The 15571-nt window shown below is 38.9% G+C and overlaps 1 protein-coding gene across 5 annotated transcripts in view; it reads right to left on the bottom strand.

The window, feature by feature from the left end:
- Positions 1–301: 301 nt before the first annotated feature.
- Positions 302–15571, bottom strand: part of pom121 (POM121 transmembrane nucleoporin) — a 92774-nt gene continuing 77504 nt past the window's right edge. For 3 of the 5 annotated variants that reach the window (XM_078422444.1, XM_078422440.1, XM_078422443.1), the window contains exons 12-14: positions 14732–14770; positions 8288–8410; positions 302–6313 (exon numbers count right to left, since the gene is read on the bottom strand). In XM_078422444.1, the coding sequence (XP_078278570.1) occupies positions 6219–6313; positions 8288–8410; positions 14732–14770 (257 nt within the window). In that variant the 3' untranslated portion in view covers positions 302–6218. The remainder of the gene's footprint in view (positions 6314–8287; positions 8411–14731; positions 14771–15571) is intronic. The other 2 variants (XM_078422441.1, XM_078422442.1) reach the window with 2 other exon arrangements.

The raw sequence follows: 15571 nt of genomic DNA, 5'->3' as shown, positions 1-15571 counted from the left end.
GTCTGTACCATGTATTTTGTTATTTGCCAAATTCCATCCTCCTACCCAAGAGCTTAAGTTGCAGTTACAGGTAGACAAATGGGGAATAAAGGATCTTCACTTTTCCCAAAGGAAAACAGAATTTGAGACTGAACTGCCCCATGTCACCTACATTTGCTGAGTGAAGAGTAGCACTGATAGAGACCAGGCAGTTCATCTGATTGGTGAGAGGAACAATTAAGGGGAACATATTAAAAACAATGGGATTATATTGCAGTTTTCAGTATTTAATGGATACCCCCCCCCCCCCCCCCCCCGGAAATCAATTGTGCATTGATTGTTCCACTCTTTATTTTCAGCAGATCCTCCACCTCACTTTGTCATCTAACACAGGCATGCACAAAACTACGAGTGATAGTTTTGGATAAAATCTTTCATGAGTATTAAATGTTCTATTTGGGAAGGAAATCTAGTCACTGTTACAAGATCACAATGCTTTAGTAATTCTCACTTTATGTTTATATTTCTGAACAATCTTCCATGTATTAAAACATGCACTTTGGGATAAAATGATCATTATCTCCTCAAGAGACACTATGTAGAAGACCTGGGAGTCACTTGTTAATTCTCTGCTGGAGATACTTGGGCACAAAATGATTCCAAGTCATTTTGAACTATGAGGAGCGAGCTCAGTATTTTTCTTTAATTGCCAAAGCAATGCACCTCAACTTGAGTTTGTTGCCATTGGAATTAAAGTTCCCCATCAAAAAGTTAGAAAAAAACCAAGATACATTTGTTTGGAAAATAGATTGAAATGAGAAATTTGGGCCTTTCCAAGCTATTTTATCAGCATTAAATTCAGATAACCAACTCAGATACTGAAATAAATGAGCACAAGTCCTTCAATTCACTTAACTAAGCAGTTACATTGACCTCCAAATTCACTTAAACGAGAGCCCAGTGAGCAGCTTGCAGCAAACCCGGCATCCCACCACTGCCAACCCATTTGTTGTTTAGTTGTAATTATTTGGCCGTGAGTTTGGAAATTACTATTGAAATTTAATTATCTCTGTGGCAGAAATGCTAAATCATATTAAGGGTTTGTAATATTACAATTTGAGATATGTGCCCATGAATGGGAACAAATCTGCAAATGATAACACATTGTAAAGGAGCTCCTGAGCATGCATCTATGTGAACCAAAACAAAACATTAAAACCGCTGATTCAAGTAATCTGGTAAATGGAAAGGAAGTTAGTGTAATGAGCCGTCTTCAATTAAGCAAAATATTCCATGTGACATTATAAGGAATTTAGAATGTACCTATCAGGTATGTCGCTGTGGCAAGAAGCAAAGACAAAAGGATCAGTGGCACAGAATGTTTTGTTCACCAAAGATAAATTGTGCAGAGGTGCCGTTAAAAGGAAGGGGCATAAATTAAATCAAGTAAATAATCTATTAAATTGAATTTCTCCAGTGCACATCATTTACTAGTCCCATGATCTCATCATTTTTAGAAATGACCTATTTGCTGCCAAATACAAATGTCAGCTGTATCTTCCACTTCATATTTATTGAGCAGCAATAAAATGTATTTACACATTTATAATTTTAAAGATGTTAAACCTGAGAAACAACTTTATAACCAAAGGAATGGAGGGAAGAAATCCTGACTGTCACTTTGTTAAGAGTACATGACCCCCAGAAAACAAATGACACTATTGGTGTTTCCAAACTTTTGAATTCACTGTTCTAATGCTAATATAAAGTGGACATTTGGAGACAGAGACATCTGAAGTCAGATTTAAGACTGCAGCATGCATAACTGGCAAGAAAGTATCACCTCAACACCTAAAAATCAACCTTTTTCCTCCTTCTCTGAAGAGAACATTTTGACATGATGCAGTCTTTCACAGATCATATCACTAATACTTTGCATTGCACATTCTAGAAAGGGTTAGCAGTTCAAAGCAACCATAGTTGAGTGCAATCCCATTCTCATTCACCCAACGAAACATGCCCGAGGAAGGGCATGTGAAAATGATAAGGACAATCTCGATCACTTGGCTCTCTGGGGTTGCAGCATAGCTACCCCTAGCCGGGAACAACTAAAACAAAAAATACTAAGCAATGAATTGGAGATGTTAATGATTTGTATACTAAGATTTTAGTTACTGTAAGAGATACCCCCACTAAATTTATTTATTTAGCTATTAAACGCACTGCTTCATGATATTTAAAATGAAGGCCCTGAGTAACTAAATTAGTTAAATGTGGGTGGGTTGGGGAGTCTAAGAACACATTTGCCTCATGAAGGAATACATTTCTGAAGGGAAAATATTGGGAGAAAAGTAGCCAAGTGCAAAGCAATGGAGAAAGTTGCATCTCAAAGGGAAGTTTATAAAAAAACCCACTTATTTTGTAAAGAAGCAATCTGATTTTTTTTGTTCCAAATAGATGTTAATTTCAAAATTTTAGTGCCTGATCATGTATAACTCGAGATTCCACTGATTACAAGTCAGACTATTCACCATCTTAATCCAATGTAACTGAATGAAAACATGAGCTGTTGGCAAAGACATCATCGTTACATTTTCACTACCATTCTTTTTATAATCAATAGATAACAACCAAAGAAAATGTAATTGTTTTTTTTAATAAAAAATTTCACTTCCTTCCATTTCAAACAGAAGCCTGATGATTAATTGCTACCTGGCAATTTGGCATCACATCCAAAAGAGTTCTTCCGTTTACACAGTATCCAGACAAAGAGCACTTTCCAGTATATATCAAAGGGCAGCAATTAGAAATAGAACATATGGGTAATTTATTTTCCCTTCAGTACTTGAGTACCCATAAAGCTAACCAATTGTGTTCTGCTACCTCAGCAGAAATCTCAAGAGCATTTGCCTCTACGCTTGGTGCTAATTCTAGTTTATCCCTCTCTACAGATGAATAAAACTGATTGATCCATCTTATTTTCATTTTAACTGTCATGCAGTAGAAACTTCAAGTGTCAGTGCCCTGCATTATGATCAGAGAGATCAGATCAGTCATTCTGCATATAAATCTGGAAACAGATTTATCACAAACATTACAGCTGATTCTTGAACCCTATCAACATACATATTAAGCAACTTTTATCAGCTGTCAAAAGAAAAAGGTAAAAAAAAGTTTGTAATTAATTGCCATCCAAATTTTATCAATATTGTTTTGGCCCAAATACAGGCATGGGTATATCAGCCTATGTGCAACTTTCAGCAAGAAAAATCGTAGTATCCCAACTGCTTTTCCACACACCATTGGTTTGTTTCCAAAACATACTCACACCAACTTCATAGTTCATATTTAAAAACCAATTTGTACATACATTTGTTTATCAGAAGTATCATACTATTTAACCAGTGTAGCGTTAAGTCTCAATGAACCAAGCTTGAAGGAACGTAGAAGGCAGTTTTTGCTTAAATATAAAAATAAAATTTATTTTGCTTTTTTTTAAACAATTTTATCTAAATTTAGAAGTTGCCAATCACTCGCACACATTCATACTCAGACGTCACAAAATGGCAGCCATTATACCGGGATGAGGAGGATCCTTCAATCTGCCGGGCCACTCGGGACCAGCAGAAATATCTTAAAATCATGCATATGGAAATAATACAAATTCTCTGAAAATGAATTTATAAGTCATTAGATCGTAGTGTCCTCTAATGGATAATATATCCAATCAACGATCGGGTGCTGTAAGAGAGATATTAACTTTTCATCTTCTGCAACCACCTCCTAAACCCTCCCCTCATTTGTTCTCCTTCCACTGTTGCCTTTGATTTTATGAATTATGTGCAGTTCCCCACAAGCTGTCTTCACAGAAGGGAGGTGACTCATTCCAGAGATGATGAGGGAATGCACTATCTCCTAAAATTACCTAATGCAAGGCCTTTTCAATTTCTGGATGTTTATCCTACGGGAAATATGAAGAACACTACCAATTAAATATTGTTTGCAACATGAAAAATACCCTGGGAAGAAGAGGCGGAGGTAGGGTGGAGGACCAGCAGGTCAGACAAACACACCTTTTGGGGGAAATAAACTACACAGAGGGTGCTATAGAATCCAGTTTTCTCGCCACATGGAGACAGCACCCTCTTCTTTCAAACTTATAACATTTCCAAGTGATTTCATCAAAAACGGTGAGAATTGTGCCCTTGTTAAATGATCCATCTGTGTGGCATGTTAATTTGTATTCCTCTTTGTGCCCTGTGCTACTTCGGAGTCTTTTCTAGCTCACACATGGTCATCTATCCACCAAGAGATTGGAACAGATTTCACTGCAGCAACCACAAACATTCTGCATCAACCTTCTTCCTGGAGTCTGGTCACACATCCTCAAAAAAAAAAAAATGGAATCTATTTATGGGATACAGGGAGTGGGGAAAATAGAATCATTTGAAAGTCACCCAATCCTGAAATTTGAACACCAGAACTTGGGAGCCTTAAGGGTCTCCATTATGGGATGAGGCAGGTTACCCTACACAATTCTGGTTCACAATAACTAAGCCCTGCTCATGCTTATGGAACAAGACTCACTAAAAATAAAATATCCAGTTTTCAAAAAATAAATCAGATGTCATAACCTGGGCATATAAACTGTAGAATAATCTCTAGGCTGGTTAGATGGAACTTCGAAGCTCTACTCATAGAAGACTATTGTGGCAAGAGTTGATAAAGAGTTTCTATAACTCTTTCTGCAGTGTCCCACCAGTTGTAGAAAGTACTATCTGATGCAATTATACCCAACTTTGTTATTCCTTCTAATTCAATCTAAAGACACTAAAGATTATTCAAAAAGGTTGATTAATCACTTAAAAAAAAAAATTTGATTTAAAAATAAAAATTAAATTAAAATAGGCACATTTCAGAGCTGCACCCAAAATAAGATGCAAATATCTAGTTGCGATTAAAATATACATAGTATACACGTACAATTCTCAACAATGCCAGCCAAAATTTTGGTATAAGCTGAAGTAATTTGTATTTTTTCTTTAAACATTATAGCACCAGACTTCTGAAATATGTTTTCTGAGAGTCCTACACTGTACAGTGGGAACCACCTCCAAAACTAGTCATGACTGCCATTTCTCCAGAGAACACTGCTCAATGTGTCACGCAATTATAGAGCAAAACACTATCACAGATTAGCAAGAGTCAGATTAACATATATCCAATGAACCAGCCAGATCCGGCATTACTAACATGCCGCCACACATACATTGACATTTTTCCTCCAAACTCGATTCACTGAGTAAAGACATGAGATATACAAGCAAACACTGATAACATTACTGTATGTAAAAAAACTGACAGCTCTGGGGAGTGGGGGGAGAAAGGGAGGAAAGAGGAGTACGGAAAGGAAAGCAATTTGGTTTTGTTTCCCTTACCCAACTAAACAACAGTCTTAAAATCCACTCACAGGAGAGGAAAAAAAAGGAGAGGTAGGTAGCTTAGCAAAAGATGTTGAGAAGAAACTCACAGCGTTAACAATTTCTTAGCCCAAAAACAAAAAGGTGGTTACAGAAAGGTTTAGATTTCTTGCCAGAAATATTCAAACTGAATAAGTGTTTTCAAGGAAAGGGGAAAAGGGATGAAAAGAATTTAACATCTGCCTCCAGTTCAGTTTGCCTTTTGACACAGACACCACAGAAAAATGGTGCTGGTACAGGGAATTGTGCCCTTAAATTATTCCCCCCAACCCCTCCCCTCCCAAAAAAGGAAGTGCAGCAGTATGTACAAAAAAGGGTCAGTTCAGAAAGGTTTTCAAATCGCATCTTACAGCAACCTTTAAAATAGAAAATTTCAAGTAAAGCTATGTTTGTTGCTTTCGTGTCACCCATTACTGCTGTACCCTGAACCAAACTCAGATCACCATTCTGCAATGGGTTAGATTTGAAAAAAGTGTACAAACTTAAGACATGGACTTCACTGTAGTCCAATGAGCTACTCGCACTGTTGCAGCAATTTTTTTTTCAGCAGCCATAAGCCATTTGTTCTGACAGTTCAAGCCCAGAAAAAAAGACCTAAATTTAAACAGAATTTTTCTCAAGTATATATTGTCATCTTTTGAGGTCAGTTGACTGCAGGTCCACGACTGGCGTTGTTTAGGGTACAAAAGTAAAAAGTGGTAATTGTTTCAGAATAGTCAACATGTAATGTTCACTTGCACTATTCACATTCCCAAATGTCTATCGCTTCCGTATGTGCTGCCGTCTAGCCTGCAATCTCTGTCTGCCTCCAGTAGATCGAGATCCAGCTCCTATAGAAAAGGCCGGTGTTGCTGCTGAGAAAGAATTGATGTTGGATGGTTAATAACATGTGGAAATTCTTCCTCCTAGACCCGAAACATTCCTAGATATTACTTCCGTCTCCTGACAAGAGTGCTGTGCCTTTTTGTTCCTTATACATAATGACTTAGGAGAGTACAACCAGAGACAATGGATAAAGGAACAAAGTAGAGCACAGACAGAACAATTGAAAGATAACTCAGCAAAGATTGAGCAATCCAAGTATAACCATTGCCACAAAGGCACAACTTGTTTTCCTCTCATAAATGCATTCAAGATGTTGTTAATTTCCAGTATTTTATTGCAGCTGGTCAATGCATTCACATTTTTGACCCATTTTGTGAATTACAAGAGTAAAGCTATATGATGTTTTAAAAATTCCACATGCAAAGAGCATGGGTATGTGAGACAATAGAGCACTATTCCTCTGACAAAAGTGCAAACAAAGAGGAAATGGGGCTAGTTTAGATGGGAATCTTGGTCAGCTTGGAAGAGTTGGGCCGAAGGGCCTATTTCCGTGCTATGTTTTGACTCCAGTACAAATCCTCTCATCTAAAACATATAGGGGCTTAAAAATGATCATTTACCACAATGTAGTTATTTTCTGAAAATTAATATGGCTTAATATTCCGTGAATGATAAGGATAAGCTACCAGCTTCTCCTATTACAATAACTACATATATTTTTTTAAAGTGGGGATCTGTTGTCATGTCATCTGAACTGCCACAACATATCAGTTCAGATTAGAATCACATAGAACACAAGGATAACCCAAGTTCTTAATTCTATTCAACTTTGTGTCTCCCTGTAAAAAACATTTGAAAGATTTCCTTTATTTGTCTCCTGAAGTACAACAGCAACACTAGAAATCAGAATGACATTTTTTCATCTGTCTGGTTCATCTTATTTTTCACCTCATACCTCCCTTTCTATCACATGTGAAACATCAAAACTTTAGAAGGTTGAGCTGCCAGTCGTGCCCCCCTTGCAACCAAGTCTCCGTAATGCCACAATACCATGGTCCCAAGCACTGATCTAGGCTCCCAGTTCAGCTGCTTTACCCATAATACTCCTTGCATTGAAATAAACACACACAACTCCTTCAGTTTCAGCATACTCTTTAGTCTCTTCCTGCCTGTATTTCATTTGAGATTTACAGTTCATAATTTCTACCTTCTTATCAGTCCCACCATTCACTGACATCCTGCTCTTGTTGCCATCCCTCCTGCCAATCAAATTTAAACCCTCCTGATTAAAGAACCTCTCTGCAAATATATTGATCTCCTTCCAGCTCAGGTGCAACTTGTCCCTCTTGTACAGTTCACCCGAACTCAAAAGAGATCCCAATAGACAAATCTGAAACCTTGCACCAACTCCTGAGACATGCATACATCTGTTCTACCTTCCTATTCCTACCCTCGCTAACACATGGCACCGGGAGTAATCCTGAGATGACTACCTTTGAGGTCCTACTTTTTAACCTTATGTCTATCCTAAGTGAACTCGTAAGTGATCCTAAGTTCCATGAACTCATGTTTAATTGTTTCATCGCAGTTTGATTCCTGCCTAAAGGAATAAAGCAGCATCATTAGGTATGAGACTAAATTCAGAATACAGATTCAGATCAAACAAATCAAATACAAACTGCAAATAAATGATTCAAAAATAAAATGAAGGTCAAAATGTCAAAACTTGACCGATATTTCACTAATGCTGGAAGTTTTAAAACCAAACGACGTGCAGACCGAACCCACACTTGCTTTTACTAATGTGGTTAATGAAAGAAACGCCCTTGAATGGACTAGCAAACCACCAAACAGCATCAAATCTACACCAATTAGTGTCGCGGTTCAATGGCTCGACACCATTTACAGGACAACTAAAAACAGTCAGTAATTACAAATGTCAGCTACATCCTGAAAATGAACAGAGTTTCTAATTACACAAACAAAATGGTGGATTTTCTCACCAAAAGCTGATGTTGCTGCTGTGCCTGTTCCTGGACTCCCAAAGTTTGATGCTGGAGTATTAGTGGTCCCAAAGGAAAAATTTGCAGTTGGAGTACTCTGTCCAAACCCAGGTGCAGTAGTCGCTGGAAGAATAACAGAACAATGGGAGCAGCTGTTAAATATCTACTTTATGCAGAAATAGTGACTAGTACTAAAATATCCATTTGAAAACTGCAGTTGCAGATTTTCTACTTTCCAATCCCACTATCTTGCCGCTTCCTCCAAGTATTTATTCCCTTTTTTACATCATTCAACAAAGTAATGACTTTCCTGCTGATCTCATGATTCTCTCAAAGTCCAACATTCTAATCATTTCCACTTTTAATGCACACAATGATGGATTCTAGCTCTCGAGGGAGAATAATTCCAAAAATTCACAACCAACGATAACAAAATTCCTCAGCTCAGATTAAATGGCTGACATTTGCAACTGAAGAGTGAAATAACTAATTCAGCAAAATGAAACAAGGTAAGATATATCCCACAAATGGGAGGATATTAAGTGATGTGAAGAAACATAGGGTCCTTGAACAGTACATTCACAGATCCTTGGAGGCAGAACAGATCACTAATACGGTTCAAAAGGCAGGCAAAATGCTTTATTTGTTGAGGCACAAAACCAGAGGTTACATTAGAAACATAAACAACACTAGTTGGGCCATTGCTTGAGCACAGTTGCAGTTATTACATTTCTTCCTTCTATAAAAGGACATATCGTAATTATTGGCAACTGGAAGACTGCTGTCGATGGTCAGGGTCCCTGGTTGCTGACTGATAAGGAGGATATCAGAAAGGGCAAGGCGAAAGGTCAGCTGGCCATGAAGAGGGCCCAGAGGCAACAACGTGATGGAAGTTTCCATTATCTCAGTCCACTGCCTTCAGTTGCAGAGCAGAGCCGAGGCCGTCAAACCCAGAGTGGGGCTTCCGAGGGCACACCAAACCATGCTCAAAACTGTTGAGCCAAACATAAACTATTGTTCCAGGGGAGTGACGAAATGATGTCACAAGGTATTTTTTACAGTTCTGGGCACCATGGCAGGAAACATGTGATTACACAAGAGGGCGCAGAATATCTTTGCAAAGATTTTGCCAGGACTGGGACATTTTAGATACATGGAAAGATTGCATAACTGGGGTTGTTTCCATTGAAATAGAGGAGGAAAAGGCAGACGAACTGAGTTGCTGAAAATATGATATTCCCATTTCCTTTAGCAAAGTAGTCAAATACGAGATACAGATTTGAAAGAACAGGACAAAGAATTAGCTTGTTATAGGGGTGTTGAAGGCTGGTTGAGGCAGAATGGCTCGGCACATTTTAGAAAAGCATTTGACATACAGTTGAAATGCTGTGAACATCAGAATTATGGCCCAAATACTCCATTATGGGATTAAGTTGGCTCTTTCACCATCAGCACAGATGTAGAATTATAGCACCATAGAGTTATACAGCATGGAAACAGAACCTTTGGCCCAACTCATCCATGCCAACCAAACTGCCCCAACTAAGCTAGTTCAATTTGCCTGCCTTTGGCCCATATCCCTCTGAACCTTTCCTATTCATGCACCAGTCCAAATGTCTTTTGATTGTGCCTCAACTAATTCCTCCGGCAACTCGTTCCATATACCCATCACTCTCAGTATGAAAAAATTGCTCATCAGGATCCGATTAAATCTTAGGTACACACAAAATGCTGGAGTAACTCAGCGCAATAGCAGTATCTCTGGACAGAAAGAATGGGTGACGTTTCGGGTCGAGACCCTTCTTCAGACTGAATTTCCTATTTAATCATTTCCTATTAAAACTGAATTTCCTATTAAAACTGAATTTCCTATTAAAACTGAATTTCCTATTAAATCTTTCTCCTCGCACTGTAAGCCTACATCCTCTAGTTCTCAATTCCCCGATCTTGGAAAAAGACTAATTGCATTAATACTTTGTATTCCCCTCATGATGCTAACATAACCTGTGTCCCAAATCTATTTGAAGTAATACATTTCCAAATCCTTATCCTACCCATGATGCTCATTCCAAATTATTGCTCCTTGTGCAAAAGCACCAGACACCCTGGAACAATCGAGCTTTGGAAACTGACATGGTAACACTTTCTATCAATTCTGGTAGAATTTCATTGGGCATGAATATATTAAAAATGGAAAAAACATTTCCACTATTGGTCACTTTGTCATTATTGAAATTTAAGGTAATAGTTTTTTTGTCTATTTGAATATTACGAAGTGAACATACTTCTCAAACATAAATAGTGCTAAAGCAAACAGCGCCATATCAAAGCAAAATAACCTTGCTTCCATCTGCACTTCACATTGCCTCGGCAAGGCCACCATCGTAATCATGGATGTCTCACCCAGGATACTCCCTCTCCCATCAGGTGAGGTACAGACACGTGAAAACACATACCCCCAGATTCAAGGACAGTTTCTTCGCAGCTGTTATCAGACAACTGAACCATCCCATCCTATCACCAACTAGAGAAATGCCCTGACCTACCATATACCTCATTGGAGATCCTCAGACTATCTTTAATCAGACTTTATCTTGCACCAAACATTATTCCCTTTATCCTGTATCTGTACAAGTTCAATTGCAATCATGTATAGTCTTTCCACTGACTGGATAGCACACAACGGGCAGCATGGTGGCATAGTGGTAAAGTTACTGCCTTACAGCGCCAGAGACCCTGACTACAGGTGCTGTCTGTACGGAGTTTGTATGTTCTGCCCGTGACCTACGTGGGTTTTCTCCAAGATCTTCAGTTTCCACCCACGTTCCAAAACGTACAAGACGTAGGTTAATTGGTTTGATGTAAATTGTCCCTAGTGTGTGTGGGATATTGTTAATGTGCGGGGATCGCTGGTCGGTGCGGACTCGTGGGCCGAAGGGTGTATTTCCACACAATATCTCTAACCCAAACAAAAAAAGCTTTTCATTGTACCTCAATACTCTTGACAAACTAAAATACCATAACAAAGATAGAATATCATGGGAACATTCTTCTGCTCAAGGTCCATAAGATCTACATTTCCTGCTAATTCCAAAGGATTAACAGGGAAAATAACTAAATAAAGATTATTGGCTATGCAAAGCATTCCCTACCAACACAAGCCCCCCCACTTCCTAATAGCAGCGAAACATACCAAACTAAAGAGGAAAGGTGCAAAGTTACAATACAGACAGAATCTGTTGAACAAATTAAAACAGCTCAATTTGTCACATAACGATTCTGATAGTCATTAACTTTGCAGAAAAGCACATTTTTCATAAAAGTATTTAATAAAGGAACTCACTCATCAGATATATGTGCACCACCAGGTTTGGATTGTTATTCCATATCTGCATTGACAGTGTATTCATACAAAGTATTTGAAATTGATTTAAGATCCCATGACCTGCATGGGTTTTCTCCAAGATTTTCGGTTTCCTCCCACGTACAGGTAAATTGGATTGGTATACATGTAAAATGCCCCTATTGTGTGTGTAGGATAGTGTTAATGTGGAGGATCACTGGTCGGTGAGAGCTCGGTGGGCCGAAGGGCCTGTTTCCGCGTTTTATCTCTAAACTAAAAAAATAAATCAGTTTACAGGATGAAAAAGATGGCATTGTCCGTAAGATTCTGTGATGCACAAATAAGTGCATTTGCATTGTCAGATGATATCTAAACTGTGCGCTAAATCTTCTCACAAAATGCTGGAGTAACTCAGCAGGTCAGGCAGCATCTCGGGAGAGAAGGAATGGGCGACGTTTCGGGTCAAGACCCTTCTTCAGACTGATGTCAGGAGGGCGGGACAAAGGAAGGATATAGGTGGAGACAGGAAGATAGAGGGCTGGTGGGGTGGAAGGTGAGAACGAGGGGGATTCTGTCCTTGTTACGAGTGGGGGGAGGGGGAGCAAGAGCGGAGCTGTGGGATGAAGAATCTAAATCTTCTCGATCAACTGAAAGGTTTTAATTCCTTGAAATTAATCAGAGAGCAGCCAGCTATTCGAACATTAATACAACCAAATTGATATCTTCACGTCATGGGTTAATTAATGCAAGATAGAATGTATTGTCCTGACCAAGGAATTTATTAAAATGTAATTTTAAATTGACATTCATTTTCAAACAATGTCTGCCTGCACAGAATGGAACAGCCCTGTGAACTGGCTGACATTTTTAGTTTCAGGATAAAGAGAGGTAATGCAAAAGTTAATTGAGCCTAGTATGGCACAAAATTGTTTTAAAAAAACTGCTGAAGGGTCTCAACCTGAAATATTAACTATTTTTCAACAGATGCCACTCCTTCTGAGTGTTTCTAACATTTTATTTTTATTTCTGCATTCATCAGATCAAGACGGATTTGATCACTGGTCTTAACTCTACTTTCCTGCCTGACCTTAATAATCATCGATTCCCCCATTGTCCAACAATCTCCTTCATCATTCATAGCCCAGCATCCACAACTCATCCAAAACAGGTTTGTGGAGATTCAGTTGATAAGTATACCAAAGACATATTGATAGATTTTTTGAATATTATGGGGGCTAAAAGATATACAAGATCATTTACAATCCTCCTGACTTGCATGCAGACACAAGGGATCAATTGGCCCACACCTGTTTCTATTCCTTACATTCTTAATGTGACTTCAGTATTCAAGCAGACAGCAATGTCCATTAACAAAATCCTTAGTGTAATGCCAGAACTGCAGATGGCTGCTTTGCATCAAGGTAGAATTTCTTCCAATGACTGCTGGTAATTAGCACTTAACTCTACTTAGCTTAAGTAGAGCACTTAGCTCTATGTCCCTCCCCGATTCCTCTTGAAGTGCTGATGAGCTGTCTTCTTGAACCACCAATTAATTTGGAAAATGCTGTCTATAGTGTAATATGGTAGTTCCATGAATTAGACTCAATGGAGGACAAGATTTATATTTTTAATGTGGATAATTTGTGATTTAATGGAAATGAGCAGATGATGCTACTTTCTTGTGCGTGCTGTCCTTGACGCTCCTGTATAATGGGTTTGGGAATTGTTGTGCAACAAACCTAGGTAAGCAACTGCAGTGTATTTGGCACACTGTGTAACCACTACTTACCTATAGTGGAGGAAGTGAATGTTTGAGATGATAGCTAAGGTGTCAATCAAATATTCTGCTTTGTTCTCTGGCTTTAAGCAACTTGAATTTTGATCAAGCTGCATTTATCCAGGCACATGAATATTCTGCCACATTTTTGTTATCTGAAAATGGATGGTTCAAGATGTCAGGGGATGATTCACTCCCTATATGATGCAGCACTCTCACTTCTTACCTTTGTTTATGGCATGTTGGTCTTCATAGTCAGAGGATTTTAGTATAGGAGCAAGGAGGTCCCACTGCAGTTCTACAGGGCCCTGGTGAGACCACACTTGAGTATTGTGTGCAGTTTTGGTCACCTAATTTGAAGAACATTCTTGCTATTGAAGGAGTGCAGCATAGGTTCACCAGGTTAATTCCTGGGATGGCAGGACTGACATACGAGGAAAAAATGGGTCAACTGGGCATGTATTCACTGGAATTTAGAAGGATGAGAGGGGATCTTATAGAAACATAAAATTCTTAAGGGATTAGACAGGCTAGATGCAGGAACTGTTCCCGATGTTGGGGGAGTCCAGTACCAGGGGTCACAGTTTAAGAATAAGGGTAGGCCATTTAGGACCAAGATGACGAAAAATTATTTCACCCAGAGAGTTGTGAATCCGTGGAATTCTCTCTCACAGAAGGCAGTGGAGGCCAATTTACCGGATGTTTTCAAGAGAGTTAGATTTCGCTCTTCGGGCTAACGGAATCAAAGGATATGGGAAAAAAGCAGGAGCGGGGTACTGATTTTGGATGATCAGCCATGATCATATTGATACTGGCTCGAAGGGCCAAATGGCCTACATCTGCACCTATTTTCTATGTTTCTGCTTACACTTATATGGAACCAACTGATTCTCTTTGGGGAATTCAGGCACATACAACAATAATGCAATGAAAGCCAACTATTATAAACATGATTTTGCAATAAATCAGTATCTAATATGAAACACAATCATAAAGGGGAGAACGTTTCATCCTCATGTATTCAAATTCATCCTGTCACTTGCGTTCACATGCTGCACAGCTGAACCTGCGACCCGTGTTAAATGAAAAGCAACTGCCGATTCAGCAGCTAAAGATGTTAGCAACTGCAACTTCTATAGAAGTTGCAGTTGCTGACATCTATGCTGTATTTATTAAGCAACTTGTCTTGCTGGAGCAGAGGTGTTAGAAATACGTCAAAAAGATTTCCCAAAGTGCACATTTCTTTTTGCTTGCAAGTCTCTCATTGCTAGAATAGTGAGCCGCTAAAGCTTACAGAACACTGTACTGTAGTTCATGAACTTACCAGTTCCAAAATTCAAACTGGGAGTTCCAAAGTTGATTCCTAATGAAACAAAATGGTGTCCGTCACCAGCAACAATGTATTTTGCTTAAAATAAAAAATGCATTTACACTTTATCATATTTACAGCACCTTGAGGGAGGTTCAATGGTCTAATACAATTTTTACAGCTCATTGATACATTTCTATAATGGAGCTGGATTGTATTAAGCTAGTAAACACTGCAGTGCAATCTTACAGCTATCAAACTGTGACGTGGTTCAGCTTTTAAGAGTTACAAACAAACAGAGCCATCAAAATTATGTTGGCTTGGAAATAGAATCTGTTAAATTAAGCTCTAATGACTGCTTTGTGTAAATTTGATTATGACCATTCAAGGTGATTAGAGTTGGAGAGATAGACACAAAATGCTGGAGTTGCTCAGCGGGCAGGCAGCTTCTCTGGATAGAAGAAATGGGTAACGTTTAGGGTCTAAAAGGGTCACGACCCGAAATGTCACCCATTCCATCTATCCAGAGATGCTGCCTGTCCCAATGAGTTACTCCAGCATATTGTCTATCTTCGGTGTAAACCAGCATCTGTAGTTGCTTCCAACAGTCGGAGAGCACAGAAACAGTCACCCTGGCCCACCATAGTCATGCCAACCATGAAACGGTCCCATGTGCCGGGATTTGGCCAAGAGTCTTGTTATATCTTGGCAATTCAAATGCTTGTTCAGGTGCTCTTAAATGTTGAGAATACCTGCCCCTACAAACTTCACCGGCAGTGCATGTTCCAGATTGCAACCACCCTTTGGTGAAACCATACCTCAGCCCACCTGGCTAATCGATTAAGATGCTGCTGC

The sequence above is a fragment of the Rhinoraja longicauda genome, chromosome 26 (genome assembly GCF_053455715.1).
Source record: "Rhinoraja longicauda isolate Sanriku21f chromosome 26, sRhiLon1.1, whole genome shotgun sequence".
In the NCBI taxonomy this organism is placed as follows: domain Eukaryota; kingdom Metazoa; phylum Chordata; class Chondrichthyes; order Rajiformes; family Arhynchobatidae; genus Rhinoraja; species Rhinoraja longicauda.
This window is presented reverse-complemented; position numbering and strand designations above follow the sequence as displayed.